The 21,807-nt window shown below is 44.9% G+C and overlaps 1 protein-coding gene across 2 annotated transcripts in view; it reads right to left on the bottom strand.

Moving 5' to 3' along the window:
* Positions 1 to 9,056: 9,056 nt before the first annotated feature.
* The window catches only part of LOC147423927 (GTP-binding protein), an 86,387-nt gene continuing 73,636 nt past the window's right edge, over positions 9,057 to 21,807 (bottom strand). For both annotated transcript variants that reach the window (XM_086500898.1, XM_086500899.1), the window contains 6 exons: positions 12,377 to 12,645; positions 12,103 to 12,296; positions 11,768 to 11,893; positions 10,196 to 10,381; positions 9,705 to 9,842; positions 9,057 to 9,621 (listed from right to left, as the gene is read on the bottom strand). In XM_086500898.1, coding sequence (XP_086357024.1) covers positions 9,292 to 9,621; positions 9,705 to 9,842; positions 10,196 to 10,381; positions 11,768 to 11,893; positions 12,103 to 12,296; positions 12,377 to 12,645 — 1,243 coding nt within the window. In that variant the 3' untranslated portion in view covers positions 9,057 to 9,291. The remainder of the gene's footprint in view (positions 9,622 to 9,704; positions 9,843 to 10,195; positions 10,382 to 11,767; positions 11,894 to 12,102; positions 12,297 to 12,376; positions 12,646 to 21,807) is intronic.

Below are 21,807 nucleotides of genomic sequence, written 5' to 3'. Positions count from 1 at the left end.
CCGATCTCCAAGCTCGCCATGGCTCCTCTCAAACGTCACCCTCCATATCCATCATCAAACCTAACAATCCCTAGAGACACAGATAGAGCTGACAGATATGGAGTTTTTTGACATGCTCATGTTAGAGCCTGATGAGTTGGTACCAAGACGCACAGTTTTGCCTATGGGTGAGAGGGATGTAGCTTCCTCAGTGTCGGTGTTTACACATCCATACGTGAAGGGTAGTCTTGATGATGCAGTGATTGAAAATAGCACACGGGAGGCAAGTACAACTAGGTTTGCACAGATTTCGTCAGCGTTCGGGCGTCTCATATTCGACTTGTTAGTGTCAAGGCCCGATCTAGCAACTGCAATGGGAGCATTTGTAGCAGGGATAGTCAGTAGTACGGTAACCGACACTAGCATGATGCTTCATGGAGCTTTGCAGACCATACAGAGTTGTCTAGGAGATTGACATGCAAGCTCTAGTGTGGGTACGCACACTAGCCTACCACCACAGTTGATATGACTGCGTGTAGATCAATAGAGTGAGCCACTGGGCATAGGTTGAGAGAGTCTCTCACCTAGTTTTTTGTACATACTAGTAGTTTAGCTAGTAGGTCTCACTTATCGGTGCATCGCCTTTTAAGTGGGAGATTGTTAAGGTAAAGGCACTCCACCTTTTGCCCGCCCGAACGTCCAATGTCCGGCCAGCCGTCCACATGTGTACATACCCTTATTCTTCGTATACATGAGAATAAGGAGCACCTCACTCTTACTTCTTCCAAATGCTGCTCCACCCACATCCTATGCGCTCTCTCTCTCTCTCTCTCTCTCTCTCTCTCTCTCTCTCTCTCTCTCTCTCTCTCTCTCTCTCTCTTTTCGCACACACACCGCATTCGCGCACACATGTATTGCCTCGCACGGGATATGCACAATTTGCTTTTTTTTTTTTACGAGGTTAAAAAGGTAACTCTTTGCAAAACTGGTGCAAAAAATTAATATTTGATGGTTTGCTTTGTCAATCTTTCCCTCATTTTTTATATTTTGACAAAAAATATTACCTTTAAATTATTATTCCCAATTTTCTTATGTTTTTTGCTACCACTTAGCCCATTTGAAAAAAAAAATTGATTTGTTTGGGATTTTTTTTGCATAAAAAGTTGGTGTAACTAATTCTTTATTGGTGTTTCATAATCTCAATGCCAATAATGGAGTGCATATGTATGCAAATTGTGAAAGTTGTTTGACTTGATAATCTTAACAACTCCTCAAATTGTGAAAGTTGTTTGACTTGCCACCTTAAGAAGCTAGTGATCAGTGGAACAGGACCATGAGCGCCGCAATGAAGGACTCACATGGATAAAGGTATGGGCTCATCCATTGTCGTGGGGTGGCTCTTATGTCAGCTGATGTATCTAGGATCCCTGGAAGATGTCATGGCTCAACACGAGCAGGCAAGAATTTGTAATTTATCGATTATGATAATATAATTTACTCACCATTGTGAGTTTTCCAAAAAAAAGAAGCTAGTGATCAAATCACGAGGCCTACCATATGAAAAAGCATTTCTATTTCTCAATCAAGCAATATTGAGAAACAAGTGATAAAATCACAAGGCTTGCCAGTTATTCACCACTACTACTACAATATTCCTCCACCCAACGAGCACTTATCGATGTTCACATATTTTACATGCCGCAAACCTGCACACCGTTATGTGATTAACTTTTGATCGAATGCTAGTGGCTACATGGATGAATGCCCTTGATTGCGTGACATAAGCACTAGCCCCTTGAAAATATCGTCAAACCACACAATGCTCTTCATGAACTCCATAGATAAGGATTAGCTTGTGACCAAATATACTAACATGGCAGAGAACACTATTGTGGCCTATGTGGTTGCACAAGTGCCTCCCATTCCAAAGGGCTTGTTGATGAGGTGCTTTGGCATTGCACCTCTAGGCGCTTACCTGTTATAGTTTAACATAAAATCACATGAGTAGTACATCTAATAAGGATTCATTGTGCTCTTTTGATAATCGGGAAAACTACCATTAGATCCCACAATTTAACAACATCTGGTTTGGAACACTAAGCATAAAAGGAAGATCAATTTATGACAACATTTTGGCTGTCATGGTTCTTTCACCAAGCAAGAATATATCCTCCTCCAGCTTGACCTAGATAAGGCTTACGATCAAATCTTTTGGTATTACATTAAGGTAGTCACAAAACCTTTGGGATTTTGACCCAAATTGTATGCGATAGTTTGCACGCTGGGGGGAAGGAAGGTACTTTGAGCTTCTCTTCAACAACACGATAATGGGAGGGTTTGAGGTCAAGTGTTCGATCAAGCAAGGTTGTCCCCTTGCCCCGCTGCTTTTTGCTATTGGCTCTCACCCCAAAGGGAAAAGAATAGGGATTACGGGGTCCTCTTTATTTGTCATGGGTTTAAAAACGAGATTATGGAAGGGAAAAATAGGTGGATGCCATGTGGCCTGAAATGGTGGGTATGGCAAGACCTACAAGTACGTGGTCAAACTTATACTATTTTATAAATTATAAAGAGAAAATCTTTTATAAATTCAAAAAACTAAACTTTTCTTTGAAAAGTTGGGTAAAAACCAATCCTTTGTCTCTCTAGTGGCTACCAGTTTCTCTCCCCCCCCCCCCCCCCCCCCCCCCCCCTCTCCTAAAAGAGGGTCCCACCAAAAACGTGTTGATCATTCCCTCCCTCTCTCTCTACTATACCATCTCTCACTTCTCTTCATTCCAACTTGCAAGTTGCATCTCTCTCCTCAATCACTTTTCCGTCCCAAAAAGCTATGCAGTAGAAGTTTGAACCTACTTTCCCTCCTCAACCTTGCTGCATTCTCCTCAAGCTGAAGTTCTCCATTGCTCCATGAACCTCACTACACACCTCTACCAAAAGGTGAAGATATGTAGCATATCCTTCTGCTAGATATTTCCCTTTTTCTTTCCTCAACAGGTTTCCTACTCCTTCTCCATTAAGCTCTCTAAAGTGGATCTACTTCCTTCTATATCTTCTTCACATTATCTTCCCCATTTAACCAACTTGCAAGAGAAACAACATAGCAGTAAGTAGCATTAACCATCTTTGTGTACCATCAATAATCTTGCTCTTTATGCAGTTGAGAACATGGATGTGCATAGATTAATATTAAGTGTTTGTGTGCAAGTTGTGCTACTGCTCGACGACCTAGGAGTGTTATTGACTCCATTTTATGCAGCAATGTACAAGATGACAATGGATGTTGGGTGACAATGGAGTTCGAACGATTGATATGGGTGACAATGCAGCCAGCTCAAGAGGTGCACACAAGGTCTCAAGGAGACACATGGCTTCTCAAGAACACCACTGGAAGGGAAGAATCATGAAGACCCAAGACGACGAGCGGCTTGCGAAGTGATGTATATGTATGGCGCTTCACACTTGAACGTTCACAGGACACCAACAATGTGGACTTGCAAGGGTAAGTGTGATGTACGGCTTCCTTGTAGTTGGATGGGAGACCAAGGTGGTCAACCACTAGGGAGATAGAATTAAGTTCTCTGTAGTTGCTCAGAATGTGGTGTTCAGGTACCATATTGAGAAGTAAAACTGGTCAATGGTCTTTCTCTACAAAATATGGAAGCTGATAATGGGGAATGGGAGGCACTAAACTCTGTTGTTGTTGTTAGAGAATCAGTTGACTTTCAAATATGCCTCCATGACGATGCAGTGCACGACATCTCTGTGAATAACGACTGGCACCTCAGTTATCTTTGCCAGTATATTAATCTCATATATACCTTGCCCAAGCAATACCTCTTTGTAATCACTGAAAAGGTTGTTCATTCCAAAAAAGAGAAGAGTTTTCTATGTGAGAAAATTGCATTTTCACAATGTTTTTTTGTAAAAGCTTGTAATAACTGATGCGAATTTCGCTCCCATTAATAAATATAGTGTTTTGAATCTCGTCTTTGAGCATACTTGTTCATTCTTAATTTGTTCAAGATTTTGATTGAAACGTGCAATTTCATTGATTTGGAACGTGAATGCCTATTGGTATCTTTTGATGCTTTGTCCCGTGATTTTGTTAAAAACTATAGTGTTAAGTTAATTTGATGTTACTTTTAAGTGCTTCTTCAAAAGTGACCTTGGGTGTATATGTGAATTTCTAGGTTTTTAAACTTCATTTCTTACATTCACAAATCTCTAGCTCTAAGCTATCTTGTCATCTTCTTCGCGAACGAACCCATGGCAACGTCTTGTGACGCACTTCTCGCACAACTGAAAAAGGTAGGACTTGCGGATCGAGTACATAAGCTAGTCAGTGTGTTTGAGGGGAATATCGACATGCAAACTTCCAAACCTTCATGCAGAGGCATTCCAAAGCTTTCTTGACTACATGGCGCAGCACATGGAAGAATATGGCATAGTGTTTGAGGAGGTCCGACACGGCATGGTTGCTAGTGGATTTCCTCAAGCACCTCTACATGGTCGACAATATCTTTCGCTTTCGCTTGTTGAGATTTATTAAAGGGCTCACTGAATGGGACTGAGGATGATGATGCCCTCATAGACTTGGACATGGGGTGCATATACACCCAATTCATTTGTTGGGACATGGTTCTCGTCTTATGCTAAAGGGCACGGAGAAGGGAAAATCAAAGGAAAAGGTCAGCAAGAAACCACATGTGACCACCATTGTGGAGGAATCAAATGAAGCTATCGAAGAGGTTGATGAGCAGAGTAAAGCATCGGTGGCACTCGTCCTCTTGCATGAGCCCAACTCCACTGAGGAGGAAGATCGGATGATAGAGAGAGACGAAGTGTTGGAGGAAGTCCCCGACCTCCAAATTTTCACTTTGCATGTAGTGGTGATGGATGGTCGTCAATTTTGTTCCTTTGACAACATTGCCAAAACACTAGGACTCAGAGAAGATGAGTTTCTCCCAGTGAAAAGGTAGAAAAGGTCAAGTTTCAAATTGACTTTGAAGACCAAAGTCTCCCAGCAAGCCTCTCTTTCCTCCCCAATGAAAATGAACACAGGTTGGTGCAAATGGTGGCAAGTACCCTTATGGTATGAGAAGAACGACGTGTAGAGGATACCATGGAAGCTCAAAGATCATAGAGGAAGGGTGTGAAAATGCAACAAAAATATGCAAAGCTTTCACAAAATGGAGAAAAGGTGAAAAAATTAGACGGTTGAAAAAATTAGGCGATTTGTCATTAATAGCATTGTTTTCAAAGCCTGAAAAGAGAGATTTCGTATCTTCTAGCTGAATTTTATGAAATATTAAATAAAGAAAACGGTCAATACTTTGAATCCAAACTTTATAGCTGTCGAAAACACCCAAATATAGCGATTTTCACCAAAAAAAACCAAGACATTTAGCCATTCTCAACCAAAATAGAACCATAAAGACCCAAGGTAGAGAAAACAAGAGTGCCATACTTTTATATATGTTTGAAATGACTATTGCACTATTCCTTAATTCTTAGATTAACGAACAACCCTTTTCTAGCCGTTTTTGGCCCTAATGTAGCCTTAGTAGCTCATCTAGTCTTTTCCAAATTTGAGTTATAATTCATATCATGTTCTATTGCTAGCTTGAGACTGGAAAATACAAATTCCATTAGTATGACGGCTTCTATACCATACACCATTTTGAAAGGTATCTTACCGGTGGTAATTTTGCATGTTGTTCTATTTGCCCATGGTGTCGTCGGAAGCTTCTCATCCCAATTGTGGGGTTCCTTATGCACAATTCTAGACAAGATAGTTTTGATGGTCTTATTGTTACTACTCTCAACATGTCCATTGCATATAGGATATGAATGGTGTCATTTATGAAATGGGTCCCTTGATCTGAAACTATCTCCACCAACAGGCAACCATATTGACATATGATATGTTCATACGGGAACCATGTTGTGGGTTGAGCTGTGTTGTTGAGAAGTGCCTTAGCCTTCACCCATCTACTAACATAGCATGTGGCCATGACTATATACTTATTCTTAATGGGTATGACTTTCTTGAAAAGTCCCGTAAAATCCAAACCCCACTTCATGAATAATTCCAAGGATTGAATAGTGGTCAGTGGTGTCATATTTGTTGCATAAGGATTTTCCATTCTCTCACAAATATCGCGTCTTACAAAAATCTCTAACCTCATACTCTGCCACCATAACCTAACATGTAAAAATTTTCTTATGAGTGATATCTGTAGAAAATGTCCTCTAGAACTTCCAATGTGCAGTTGCATCCTTGCTTGCATAGGCACATATCTCCTCTCACTTCATCAAAACCCAATACTTATAAACGCTTTGAAATTTTCGAAGACTGCCTTTGAATGCTCGTGAAAAAACCCCTTTGAAGAATCTTTTATACCTTGACCCGTTGAAGAGGCTTTCGATTTTCGGGGAGGAATGCCTTTTTTGATGTTTTGGAGCTTTAGTTTTGCCAATCTTTTGTTGCATGCTGCTTGTGGGAATGCCCTTCTCTGTTGATCGGACAGTGTTGTTGACTGCTTGCGATGTGGGAAGTAGCTCTTGCCAAGATGAAGGCTTAAGTGCTTTGGTGGCTTCAGAGCAAAGCGCGAGACTATGCTCTTGCAGAGCTGAAAAGTACCCAAATTCACAATCTATAACTGTTGGTGTTTGACTATGAGCCAAAAGGCGCCATTGTGTGATCTCCTCCTAACATACCCGCCCGTAACTTAGGGTGGATTTGAGATCATTGTTGAAGTCCACTCACATTGCAACCCAAAAATGGGAGGTTTGACCTCTCGAGCTCTCGTGACCTCCACAAATAAGTTTCTATTAAACATTTTCTGTCCGTGGATCCTTTCTATCAGCTTCGGCCAAGTCCACCTTGACTTGCCATACCTCTTTCTCAACATGTTCCGCAGATCCTTTTGTTGGTTTGTCAATTGTTGTCTCAACACTGTCCTTACGAAATTCAAAAGTTGGGACTTTCATTTGTAGAGCTTCTGAAGCTTGTGGTAAAAGCCTTTGAACGTTTTTGGCCTTTGAGCATTATGGCCTCTCGCTCCAGATCCTGACTGGTCTGTGTTGATCTATGCTACCAACGTCCACTTTCTTGGCCTTTCCCTTGGCCTTCCAGACAACTCTTTGCTTGTTAGGCTTCTAAACCTCTTTATTTTGCTTCATTTGACCGGTTGGCTCATCTAGTAATTCTTCAATGCCAATGTCATCGCTCTTAGTGATCACACACGCTGGAACTGGCTTTGCCACCTTCCTAGAAGCCACTTCAACTTTCAAATTGTTTGGGCATTGCGCTACAAAGCATCCGTACTTTCCACATGTATGCCAACTGAAAATTCACCTAGAAAAAACAGTTTTATCCCGTCCTCCAGGAAAATTGTGGTACCTTCCTCTTGTAGCTATCCAACTGGTACAGGCTCTGTTTCTACATTTTTGGATGCCTTCTCTTGCTCTAGATTGGTCAATGCTATCATGGAGACATCTTTCCCCTCCTTGAAGTGGTGGATTCTAATTTTGTAGTTTGTTCCATAGGTGCCCAAAGCTTTGCAATAAGTACACACGCAACATTTATCAGTCAGAATTGCATTTTGTGCACTAGGTCTCTACTTTCCCCAAGTGGAGGTCTGGTAATAAAGATCTCAACAACCTACTTGGACAATTAGTCGATCTTTCTACTCCATGCTCCCTTCTTGTTGCTCTTGAATGTATCTTCTGAGTTCTTGTCCGAAAAACTAGAGCTGGTTGATGACTCTTCAATTATTTACTCACTAAAATTAAAGCTTGCTTTTCCTCTCCAACTCTTCTCCTTCTTAACTTGTTTTTGCAATTTCATAGCTCTTGCACTAGATCATCAAATTTTTTGATAAGCATTGGCACTTCCTGTTTTGTGAGCTTCTTGCTTCTAAATCCACTTAGAAACCAAGCGCGCATCCACCTCTTTGAGGGTGGCTTGTTCAATTGTCTAGTCAATTCTTATTTTTTTTCTAAAAAACTCTTAACCAAAATCTTACTTGATCTAATCCAATTCACTAAGAATATCCTCCTCTCGGTTCTCGTTATATTCTAATAAGAAGGCTTTCCACAATTTCTATATGTCCTCAACTTACAAGTTGGATAATAATAGTACCATTTTCGTATAGCATCTTTCAAAATTTGTGGAAAATACTCCGCTCAAGCATCTCTGTCTATATCCTTCAAATTATCATATTGTCAAACACCTAAACATGAACATCTGGTCATCTCTGCAACCACCTTGGAAAGCGAGAAATATTTTCATATCATTGGACCTCTCTCCACGTCTGGAGTTGGCATGGTAATATGACTCCCTTTCCTGGCATCTTAATTTATCATTGTGATATGGTCCCCTCTCCCAATGTCTCTGCTCGTCATAATGGCTAGTATCTGCTTCCCATCTCTGTATTCCTCATCACTCTCGATGGCTGTCTCAGCTTCTTTTCTCCAACCAGTCTAGCTCTATCTGTGGGTTAGGCTATGTTCCTTAGGCCCCATACCATTAGTCTATGGGCTGGCCGTCAATCATGACTTAATTGTCTCTATGATAAGATTTCCTTTCTTGTCCTCGCATGTAAAACTTGCAGCATTCAACCTCCCCAATGTTCTGATTGCGGCATTCACTTCCACCCATCCCTCATTGTTTTACCCTCAACGCTCTCGGTGATCACTTTGGTGAGCTCGTCTTTGGATGCCTCCTTATCTACCCCCATAGTCTATCCTTCCTCACATGATTCTCTCATTGTGCACTCTTTATTCCATCCCTCTTTCTCTCTCTTCCATTCCTCCATGGTGGGCATCCACTCCTCTCTCCATTTTCCATTTCCTTCTCCATTTTGGTAAATCTTGTGGCTTTAAGTCGTGGTTGATAGCCATAATATGACCATCGACGGTCTTTGTGTTGCTTTAGATGATGCCGTGTCTTGGAAAAACATCGCGTCGATAGTATACGAACAGTAATCCATGCATCAGACCTTTTACTATTCAATATCCAATGAAGCAAAGGCATTGCAGTTACAGTAGTACGTCAAGAAACTTTGCTCTCAGCTAAGAAACCCACATGCAATATACTTCAATCTAGCACAGCCTTGTAGCTCCGAGGGATGTTCAACGTCAAAGCTAGGCATCACATTCATCAACAACCCAGCTTTGACAAATAGGATACGCCATTCTCAACATTAACGTGTCACCTGAACTTGCTCAGGCCCTACTCTGTTACTCCTGGCTTCTCTCCAAAAAGAAACCAAGTTATCTTGTGAGTAGAAAATTTATACATGCCTATCAATCTACACCCGCCCTCTTTGATGAGGGTAACTGACTCCCCTGAGACTTTGTGCTTAATAACTTCCTGGGTCTAGACTTAGTATTAGTAGTATTTTCGACTGCTCTTAATCCTCTTCTTGTATGTCGAGGTATGACTCTGATTGGAATGCCACCCAAGTCGAAATCTTCGCGCATTGCAGAAGCAACAAAACGTAGGTCAGTCTCCTCAATGTCCCCAGCTCCCGTCACAAACACAACAAAAGTAGGAGGCCGCGCCTTTACTTGAGTTATGTATCGCATTTTTGCACCATAACCGCCTTCAGCTTTTCTTGGATGCCGGCTCAGCACCTTTACAAGAAGAATCATTTTACTCAGTAAATCATGACAAATCATCTCCAATAAACTAAACCATGCAAATGGAAAATAACAACCTTTTGTAGCCAGTTGTTCAATTTTGCAGTCGGAAGCCTCACATTCCACCTCCTGTAGCTCTCAAATACTTTTCTCATGATTGCTGCCCGTCCCTTTCCTTCCAAAGCAGACATAAAAACAATGGGAATACCTTCTACCTGCAAGAGTGGTTAAGATCCACTTCAGAGCATAAAATCGGGAAAAACATACACAACTCATTTGACATGGCTCATTGATTGCTAATAAAGAAAACTATCCCCTCACTAATGTCAATTGCATAAATACAGGACAGTCTCTAACAAAACTTATAATGCAATGCACTAGAGTCTCTCATGAATCAGGACTTTCTGACTCTGCAAGACAAAAACAATCTATAGAGATCCCTGAAGAGCACCTGAAACAACAATCTAGCTTTTACTCGCTGAGGACACATGCTAATTGGCAGGTCCCTTTACTGGACTTGTTAAGCAAACGAGAAACAATGGCAAGACAAGACTAAGCTGGACAAAACCTGTGGTAGAATATTGTTGATTTCCTCTGGAACCGCTTTCATGACTTTACTCCTCAGCTCAGCCTGCTCTTTGCCTTTTAAGAGATCCATTTTATTCACCACCACCACGAGACCACGACCTTCTTGAGTGACCCATCGCGCCAGCGCCACTTCTGACTGCAGCATACTTTTTCTTGACTTGGCAATCTGAGGATCACTCAACCAATCAGATAAACAATAATGCAAATTTTAAGCGATTGCTTATGCTGTTGAGTAAAAGGATGAACACCAATATCTTTTCAGCTAAGTCTACCTACTTACAGAAAAACATTAACTCCCCTGCCCCCTTTGACCGACTTTTTACCAATCCAGAGATCATCTCCGTCATAACTGCTGGGCTGTCAATGTTCACCTACGAGTCATAAATATTTTTCCTAATACGTATAGAAATAACCATAAATACATTCACAAAACGCACTTGTAGGGTTGAGGGCTTGTGCGAGAAGAGTGGAACTCTTGCTTTGGATGGAGCTTCTACTGTTTCCGAAGGCAATGCAAACCCTTTAAAAGGCATACCACAATGTGTGTTCGTAGTGCAGCACTCTCAGAGCTCCTGCCGGCATATAAAACCACCGGAAGTGTGATAAGTGCTGTGACCATCATAATATTGACAGCTGAATTGAGCATCAACACCCTACTGTTTGTGCTGTTGTGTCTCTTGTATGCAGCCACATGGAGTAGGAGCTACACTTGTTAGAGAATCAAAGAGAACAATCCAAAAGACCAGAAATTGACAATGCAAATCCAGACAAAATGGTAGTTTGGGCCAACAAAACATGTATGGAACTTGCCTGAATCATGTCTTCGCAGGCAATGCTATTATAGCAGAAGGTAATGAGCGGGCTAACAAACCAATTTTATTCTTTGAGGTAGCAGTTTTGTCACTCCAGTAGGAGCCAGAAAATTTCATGCAGGTCTTTAGCAGGGCAAGCAAGCAAGAAAATGCAGCCCAGGAGTTCCAAGAGGATGCAAGTTTCCTGGAAGGTGCCTATGGTGTCAAAGCAAGAAAAACAAGCAGATACACAGAAAACCAAGCCAAACGGATCCATACAGCCGTAGATACTATGGTGCAATCTGAACTTAACATGAGGAGGGAAAGCCCACATGTCAGCTCACCAGTGTTAGAGCCACCTTTTTTTCAACAGCACAAGTCAAAGGATAGCAAGTGCACAGTTGGCATGCGATCAATGGTGAAAACAAGCTAATAAAACAGAGAAGCTATACTAGAACACGAGGAAAAATGGGGCTCCACATGAGGACAAATTAAAACACAATGTTCAAACTCGACAACATTTATCTTCACCAATGTCAAAACATGCAGCAAAAGATCATCTATATACCTAGATGAATCCAGGAAGAGCCCAAATTCACTTATGAAGGGACGTGTAGCGAAAGATTGTCGTCTTTATCATGTATAGCTTGGAAAATAATTCTCACATCGCTACCCGTGTCATTGGTGCCAAAGTTCGTCACAAAGAGGTTAAGGGACACTTAAAAAGTTAAGAGACCAATGCTTCAGTTGAATTAACAAACCTGCTGCCCGTCCAATACTAGCGCAACAATGTTGGACCGCATGAGACTTCTTCTAGCATGCATAGCACTTAGTGCTGCAGGGCCCTCTGTTATTTGGGCCCTCTGCATCCACCCTGCTGTGTCCACCTGCAGGCATTAAGCATCAAATGTTTAGCTCATCAGCACAGCCTCGTTATGTTTAGGCAAGTACAAATTAAGCATAGATGAGGCAGGAAGTTTATGGTGTCCACCCCTTCCCAAAACGTAAAGAAACCAAGCAAGCCGCCGTTTACATACCAACTCTTATGCTTTTGAGATGTACCGGATAAAAATGCAAAGTATGTTTAATAACTTACAAGGTAAACAGTTTTGTTCTCATACTTGAACTTAACCCGAACAGCATCACGAGTTAATCCTGGCTCAGGCCCTGTAAGCACACGCTCCTCTCGAAGTAGAGAGTTCAAAATAGTTGACTTCCCAACATTGGGCCGCCCAGCAATGGCAAGCTGCAGCGGCAAGGAGCCCTCACATGTCTCATCAGCACTTAATTCTGTCGTTTCACCAGGCAAAGAATGAGAATCAGTTCCTAAAAATTCATCTTCATAAGCTCAAAAAACTGATTAAAAGCACCTTTGGTTGCATTTATATACTCTTGAGCATCCGCAAGCAAAGGCTTTAAGGTTGCATACAAATCAGTCAATCCTTCCCCTGTCTCGGCTGAGATTGGAAGGGGATCCCCAAATCCCAAACTGTGCGCTTCACCAAGGGTGGCTAGGAGCATGCCTGTTGCATCCGATTGTATACCCTCAGCCTTGTTAACAATCAAGATCACAGGAATGGAAACATTTTGTTTCCGCAGCCATTTTCCTACTTCTGTGTCCCATGGCTGCAAACCAGCTCTGAAATGAAACAGCGAGCCAAACTAAAAGAAGGAATTCTCTCTCTCTCTCTCTCTCTCTCTCTCTCTCTCTCATAGGTCACTTTGGCCTTTTGAAGACGTTAATATAACATTTCATTTCTCTCTCTCTCTCTCTCTCTCTCTCTCTCTCTGCTCCCCCGCTGCCCCTGCACCCGCCCCCTGCTCGCGCGCCAACCCAGCCTAACCTAGCGCGCAGAGAGAGAACAAGGGGAGGGGAAAAGTAGCGTAGAGAGAGAAAGAGGGGGAAAAACAGGGCGTAGAGAGAGAAAGAGGAATTGCATAGAGAGAGAGAGAGAGAGAGAGAGAGAGAGAGAGAGAGAGAGAGAGAGGAAAATGTTGAATAGAGAGAGAGAAAGAGGGCAGAGCGTAGAGAGAGAGAGAGAGAGGTAGAGTTTGTGAGCGTAGAGAGAGAAAGAGGGGTTTTAAAAATAATAATTACGAAAAAAAAAAACCTGCAAGCGTAGATAGAGAAAGCCCCTCGTCCCCCCCCCCCCCCCCCCCCCCCCCCGACTACCCGCCCTCGCCCCTCCCCTCGCCCTCGCCCTCACCCTCACCCTTGCCCCTGACTGCGAGGGCACCCTCGCCAACGACTGCTCGCCCTCATCCTTTCCAAAGGTGCTTGTCCAAGCTGCTAGTCCAACAAAAAATTTTGGTGCTCGCCCAATAGGTGCTCGCCGCTCGCTGTCAGGTAAAGCTGCTCGCCTTCAGGTAGACATGAACAGAAGCAAGGTGAAGTTGCAGCAGGTTGACACGAACAGAGCACACACGTAGCAGGGAATTTTCAGAAATCGGCTGCCAGGTCCAGCAATTTTCCAATAGCAGGGAATTTTTAGGAATTTAGAGAAATTCTCAAAAATCTGGTGACAGAATTCCAGAAATACAAAAAACCCCAGAAAATTCAGAAATTCAGATCGCAGATTTTCTTGGCAGATCTCACAGGAAATTGCAAAAGCGCGCAAAATGTATGCTTATGCGGGAGATAATGTATGCGTAATGTGGATGCATATGTGCGCTTAGTAGCTTAGTGGCTATCGTTTTCCAGGCGACAATTAAGCATGAGGAAGCTAAACGATAAAGCCGACCCCCTAGAGGATGCCATCCAAAAGTGCAAAGAGGAAATGACGGAGACCATTACCAAGATGAACCGAAATCTATTGGGCACAATAAAAAATGCTCGAAGGACGCGTTTTAATTCAAAAAAGCAAGATAAATGCACTAAAGATCGGGTGATGACTCAGGATGAAGAGATTGCGTCACTCAAGAAGGATCTTGCCAAAGCACGATCAAGAAACACACTGGAAGAGGGCGAATTGCAACCCTCAGTAATCGAAGAAATCAACACGATCAAGGAGCAAGTACGGGCCATCAAAGAGGAAGAAGAGCAACACAAAGAGATGACGACTTCTTGGGTAGATGTTCTTACAAAACTCAACAGAAGGCAAATGAGGCCGAGAAATGGATCGAGGTTGCCAAGAAAGGAAAAGGCAAGGACATAACGCCCATGTCCACACCCACTATCATTAATCTGACACTAGAGGAGGAGCAAAGAAGACGTGTGCGCGCTTTACATGTGAGAATTTGCGGTCTTAAAGACAAAGACAATGTGGACGAGGAGGTAAAAGAACTCATGGCCTTGATGGGGGTTCATGGTCCGACGCACACAAGAGCCTGAGTGGGCCACATAAAGAAAAATGGAAGCAATGGGGAAACCTCAAAAGAAAGGGCACTCATCCTCCGTTTTCCCTCCATGGAAGCGAAGAAGTCCTTCTTGAAGAAAAGGCAAACTCTTAAAGAGACGGGCATCTTTCTCGGGGATGATCTTACCCTCTCGCAGATCGCTCATATGCAAGAGGTAATGCCGGAGATTAGAGCCGCAAGGGCAAAAGGCAAGATTGCCTTTTACCGAGATGGAAGAGTGGTAATACTAGAGCGACGCTCCACATGACGGTGCGAGACTTATGGGACCACACTCAAAATGGCTTCCTGGAATTGTAATGGATCTATGCGTCTTGATGTGGGTGCTTTTGAGGATAGTTTTACTGGAAGAGACATCGTCTTCTACTCTGAGACACGTCACGCCCCTAGGCAATCCCTGCCTCACATCAGTGGATACAGATGGGAGACAGCTTACAGACAAGAGACGCGATCAGAGCACAGAGGACGGGGCTCAGGGGGAGTGGCAGTGTTATTTAGAGAGGATCTGCAGCCAATGATACATATAGCCCGAAGGGATGAGCAGGCTAGGTACATGTGGGTGAGATTGAAAGCACAGACAGGCAGATATCTTTACATTGCTATTTGCTACTTTCCCCCGAGTACGTCAGTCTACGCGTGCTTTTTTCACCGTTGAGATGGTGAAGAAAGCCATTGACAGGATCACTGGGAGAGCATATGATCATGATGGCCTAGTGGTTGAGCATTTCATACACGCCAAAGATCTACTAGCAGAGCTTCTAGAACTTATGTTTAACCGTGCCATGTGTGAGGGCTTGCCTGATGCTTGGAGCCTATCTACGATTGTACCTATCTTCAAGTCAGGAGACCCTATGGATCCTGGGAATTATCGCACTATCATGATTGGACACACACTGGAACGGTTGTATGCATCCATTCTTGAGCAGCAGTTGAGTAGATGGGCAGAGAGGGAAGGAATACGTGTAGATGGGCAGGCACGGTTCAGGAGAGGCTTCTCTACTCTTGACCATACCTTGACACTCCGGGCCATCATCGAGGAGGGCAGATCTCATGGGAGACGGATATATTGTAGCTTTGTGGACTTCCGCAAAGCCTTTGACACAGTACCCAGAGCTAGATTGATGCGCAGACTACACGAGATGGGAGTACCCACAGAGCTCCTTTAGGGCATCATGGCATTGTACAGATCAGTAGTTGGGCATGTACGCACCCCTGAGGGACTATCTACACCAGTTCACTCCACTATTGGGGTGAAGCAGGGTTGCCCGCTCTCTCCTACTCTATTCGGTATGTATGTATATGAGGTTTCTGACTACATTGAGAGCGATGGTGATAGAGGTGCACAACTGGCAGGGACATGGATCCCACTTTTGTTATATGCTGATGATATTGTGTTGATCTCCGAATCTCTGGAGGGGATGCAACGTCACTTGGATGCTTTGCATAGGTTTGCCCGTGAAAGTGGTTTGTCTGTCAACCTTGGTAAAACCAAGGTTATGGTGTTTAATACCACCCCACAGTGGATCAGGAGGTCAGCACCTGCATTCACATATGGCCAGGAGACTGTGGAGTACACAGATGCTTACACTCACCTTGGAGTGGTTTTTAGCGGACCGGCATTCTCACTCAGGAGAGCAGCAGAGACCAGATTGACTAGAGCCCATGCAGCATTGGGTAGATTGGAGAGGATAAGTTCATAGGTTCGATTTCAGGAGCCTAGGACGAAGCTCTGGCTCTTTGACACCTTGGTGGCTTCTGCATTGCTCTATGTAGCCGAGATATGGGGACCTTCATTGGATCATCACGGGGGGTCGGGTCACACTGATGGATGGGGGAGCATGGAGAAACCTCTGATCTCTATGATCTCGCGGCTCATTAGAGCCAAGGCATCAGTACCACATGCCATTATCCGAGCAGAGCTAGCGGCCCCCCCATTAGTGGTTGAGGCGCTCACCAGATCAGTCTCCATATACCGCATGTGGGAACTTCCTAGAGACAGATACGCTCGCATTGCACTTGAGTCCTCTCGCCAGTTAGCCATGCAGGGAGATACAGCATGTTGGTATGGGGAGATGACATCATGGTTTCAGGCGCATGGGTTCAGCATAGACAGGTTGCCACCCTTCCAGTACTCATTGGATGCACCATCTCTCACTCTTACACAGTCCGAGATCACCAGGCTCATCCGTCAAGACCTGACCCAGCTAGACACCAGGAGGACATGGATACAGCCGGCGCAGGAGCTTGGCACGAAGATGGCTTTCTACAAAGAGCATCTTCTCCAACTTACGGAGGATGGTTTTGCACTTGAGTCCTCTCGCCAGTTAGCCATGCAGGGAGATACGGCATGTTGGTATGGGGAGATGACATCATGGTTTCAGGCGCATGGGTTCAGCATAGACAGGTTGCCACCCTTCCAGTACTCATTGGATGCACCATCTCTCACTCTTACACAGTCCGAGATCACCAGGCTCATCCGTCAAGACCTGACCCAGCTAGACACCAGGAGGACATGGATACAGCCGGCGCAGGAGCTTGGCACGAAGATGGCTTTCTACAAAGAGCATCTTCTCCAACTTACGGAGGATGGTTTTGTGACGAGACCTAGATACATGGACATCCACTTGTCTCATGGGATAAGATGTGCTATTGGCCAGTTACGCACATCTTCTCACCAGCTGCAGATTGAGACTGGGAGATACAGCGGAGTACCAGCAGAGGCCAGGACTTGCCCCTTGTGTGACATGGAGCCTGAGACAGAGTTGCACTACACATGCCACTGCCCCGTCTACTATGAGATACGAGGCCGCTTCCATTGCTTGTTCAGAGAGGGTTTTGGACCACTCTCCAAAGTCATGGGATATGAGGATCAGAGATGCTTGGGTTTGTTCTTGCTCGAGCTACGCAGACACAGAGATAGCCTGATGAGTGGAGAGGCTAGCCAGTCTCAGAGACGGATCACAGATTTCTTTAGAGCAAACACCGGACAGCCGCCGCAGGAGCTAATACCACAGCAGAGCTCACTTTCGTCTCACACCAGAGGCACACTGATCGACCGAGCGAGTAAGCTGGGGAAATCCAGGCGTCCACGACTGCGGAGGACTACACAGCATCGACGGAGGCTTCATCAGAATTCGGAGCACTCTGGCCAGGTATGCACGACGCCCGGTCAGACTACTGACCATGGAGGAGATTGATGAGATCCGCCAGCGCCCGATGCTAGATCTCCTGTGATTTAGCTATCCCGGCAAGCTGCCCCTTTTGCTTAGTTCACATCGACCAGTCTAGGATCCCATAGTATTTTTTGTTTTGTTTTGTCATGTTGTTAGTTTGTTACTCTGACTTTGTATCAGATCCACCACATTGTAACTTTTGAGTCTCATAGGTCACTTTGGCCTTTTGAAGACGTTACTATAACATTTCATTTCATTTCATTCTCTCTCTCTCTCTCTCTCTCTCTCTCTCTCTCTCTCTCTCTCTCTCTCTCTCTCTCTGCTCGCACTGCTGCTGCTGTTGTTGCCCCTCGCGATGCTGCTGCTCAAGCTGTTGCTGCCCCTCGCGCTGCTGCTGCCTGCATTGCCCCCCCCCCCCCAAGCAGGTACAGGGTTTTGCCCGTCAGAAATTACCCCCTCCCCCACAGCCAGAAAATCAGAGTTACAGGGAAACAAAAAACAGGAATTTCCCCAATTTTCAGTTGGAGATTTTTGAAAGAAAGTGCAAGAACCTGCAGGTCTACAAAAGGCAGAACAGCTCTGACAAAAACTCTGCAGAAAATCAGAAAAGCAAATATCAAGAATGTATGATTGATTTGGGGAAACCCTATGTATACATTATGCGGGACAAGGATGTATGTGTGATGTGGACATAGTGGGTTGGTTTGGCAGAAGTGCAGATTGTATTTTTGATGGAGGTCATGACTGCTTCACCAGTGTGTAAGCCAATCCGAAGGCAACCTTTGTGCTTACAAACAAGCGGATTACACAAATGGAGAGGGAGATGAAAGACTGGAAATCAGATATGGAGGGATGGTGGAAAGAGAAGGCCAACCTTCTTCAAATGTTTCTCAACAAAGGCGCGCAGTGGAAGAAAGAGAAAGAGGACCTGCACGCAGAGCTACAAGCACTTAAGGCGGACTCCAAAGCACTTAAAGAAGAGGTCTCAGCTCTCAAGCGAGAACTTGCTGATAGAGCGAGCAGTGGACTAGAGGAGGGGGAATTCCAACCTTCGGTAGTAGAGGAAATCAAGGTCATCAAAGAGCAGGTACGGATGATCAAAGAGGAGGAGAAACAAAAGATGGTAAAGACGTCTTCGTGGATGGATGTGATCACGAAGACGCAAAAGAAGGCGGATGAGGCCAAGAAGTGGATAGAAGTCGCTAAGAAAGGCAAAGGGAAAGAAACCACATCTGTCCCCACTAACATGACTCTAGAAGAAGAACAGCGAAGGAAAACTAGAGCTTTGCATATAAGAGTAACCGGTCTAAAAGACCGAGATGATGTGGAAGGGGAAATTGAAGAACTTCTCCGCATGATGGGTAGTGAGGCTACTCATACAAAGGCATGGAGGGTGGGGAAGAAGACACGAGGCAATGGGGAGACTTCAAAAGGGAGAGCTTTAATCATCCATTTCCCATCCATGGAGGCAAAGAAGGACTTCTTGAAGAAGCGTCCTACACTAAAGAAAACGGGCATATTCCTTGGAGATGACCTCACTCTCACACAGCTTGCGCATGTGAGAGAGGTAATGCCAGAGATTCAAGCGGCAAGGGAGAAGTGAAAGACGGCCTTCTACAGAGATGGCCGGGTTGTGATTGTAGAGCGGCGCTCCACATGACGGTGCGAGACCCATGGGACCACACTCAAAGTTGCCATGTGGAATTGTAATGGATCTATGCGACTTGATGTGGGCGCCTTTGAGGATAGTTTCAGGGGAAGAGACATCGTCTTCTACTCTGAGAGACATCAGGCCCCTGGACAGTCTATGCCTCACATTAGTGGATATAGATGGGAGACTGCCTATAGACAGGAGACACGATCAGAGCACAGAGGGCGGGGATCAAGAGGTGTGGCAATGTTATTCAGGGAGGAGTTGCAGCCATTGATACATATAGCCTGCAGAGATGAGCAAGCTAGGTACATGTGGGGGAGACTGAGAGCAGAGACAGATAGATATCTTTACATTGCTATTTGCTACTTTCCCCCAAGCACGTCAGTGTATGCACCAGCCAGAGGACAGTCCCCTTTCTCTATTTTGGATGATGACATATGGGAGTTCTCTAGAGATGGTGATATCATCATTTTAGGGGATTTCAATGCTAGGACTGCCCATCATCCAGACAATATTTTATGATACTTCAGAGGAGATGCTGAGAGAGCTGGATGCTGCAGAGACAGGCCTATCCAGACTATCACAAGATGGAGGACGACACTTGATAGACATGGGGACTGCACATGGATTGGCCATCTTGAATGGCCTACAGAGATTTCCCACTTCGAGGGGTTTTACATGCTTTCCACATAGACATGGAGCCAGCACAGTGGATTATGTCATGGCACAGCCGAGCCTCATCTCTAGTATCCAGGATCTCACGGTTGGACCCAGACCTGTTGGTGTGGCAGTGGATCAAGCTCTTGTGTCGATGACCATCTCTTTTCAGTTTAGTGTAGCACACAAGCTACGGACAGCAACCCCTACTCGCTATACCTTCACGCGGGAGACGGACTATGTATACATAGATGGGATCTACAGACGCCTATGCACAGAGGAGCTAGGGCGACCTCTGGAGGAGCTTACTACTATATTGACACAGACACTACATGATGCAGCAGCAGAGGCATACCCACATACCCAGCCTGAGCAGAGACGCCGCTCGGGGAGCATGCCCCAGAACAGTTGGTATGATGAGGAATGCCGGGACACTAGAGCTAGACTTCAGAGGGAGGTGCTTTTGGGGGACATCACTCACAGACAGTCACAGATTGACTTCCGACGCCTACTACGCCGGAAGAAGAGGGCATTTTTGGCTTGCCTAGAGCAGGATCTATATCAGCTATTCTTGAGTCAGGACTCACGTGAGGCATGGCGGCTCTTTCAGGAGCACTCTCCCCCCCCCGCCATCACTTCTACAGAGGACTCGGGCCAGTACGCATCATCTCTGTACACAGTTCCTGAGCAGCCAACCCTCCCGATCCATGCCCACACACATGTGCTTTCTTCACCGCGGAGATGGTGAGGAAGGCCATTGACAAGATGAGGACTGGGAGAGCATACAATCATGATGGTTTAGTGGCTGAGCATTTCACTCATGCCAGAGATCTACTAGCAGAGCTTCTAGCAGTGATGTTTAACCGTGCCATGTGTGAGGGCTTGCCTGATACTTGGAGCCTATTTACTATTGTACCTATCTTCAAGTCGGGAGACCCTATGGAGCCTGGGAATCATCGCACTATCATGATTGGACACACATTGGCACGGTTGTACGCATCTATTCTTGAGCAACAGCTGAGTAGATGGGCAGAGAGGGAGGGGATACGCACAGCCGGGCAGGCAGGGTTCAGAAGGGGTTTTTCTACTCCTGACCATATCTTGACACTCAGAGCCATCATTGAGGAGGGTAGATCGTGGGAGACGGATCTATTGTAGCTTTGTGGATTTCCGCAAAGCATTTGACACAGTGCCTAGAGCTAGATTGATGCGCAGATTACAGCAGATGGGAGTACCCACAGAGCTCATTTGGGGGGTCATGGCATTATACAGGTCAGTAGTGGGGCAGGTACGCACCTCAGAGGGTCTATCCACACCGATTCACTCACTATTGGGGTGAAGCAAGGCTGCCCGCTCTCTCCTACTCTATTTGGTATGTATGTGGATGAGGTTTCTGACTACATTAAGAGAGATGGTGATAGAGGTGCACAGCTGGCAGGGACATGGATTCCATTATTGTTATATGCTGATGATATTGGGTTGATCTCCGACTCTCCGGAGGGGATGCAACGTCACTTGGATGCTTTGAATAGGTTTGCTCAGGAAAGTGGTTTGTCCGTCAACCTTGGTAAAACCAAGGTCATGGTATTTAATACCACCCCACAGTGGATCAGGAGGTCAGCGCCAGCATTCACATACGGCCAGGAGACTGTGGAGTATACAGATGCGTACACTTACCTCGGAGTGGTTTTTAGTGGGCCAGCATTTTCATTGAGGAGGGCAGCAGAGACTAGACTGACCAGAGCCCATGCAGCATTGGGTAGATTGGAAAGGATGTGTTCACAGGTTCAGTTTCAGGAGCCTCGGACGAAGCTCTGGCTCTTTGACACTCTGGTGGCTTCTGCATTGCTTTATGGAGCTGGGATTTGGGGACCTTCATTGGATCATCACGGGAGGACAGGCCGCAGTGATGGATGGGGGGACATGGAGAAGCCTCTGGTCTCTATGATCTCGCGGCTCATTA

Source organism: Adiantum capillus-veneris, chromosome 26, assembly GCF_014529385.1.
Source record: "Adiantum capillus-veneris isolate H3 chromosome 26, ASM1452938v2, whole genome shotgun sequence".
Lineage (NCBI taxonomy): Eukaryota > Viridiplantae > Streptophyta > Polypodiopsida > Polypodiales > Pteridaceae > Adiantum > Adiantum capillus-veneris.
Note: the sequence above shows the minus strand (reverse complement) of the source record. Positions and strands in the feature narration are given on the sequence as shown.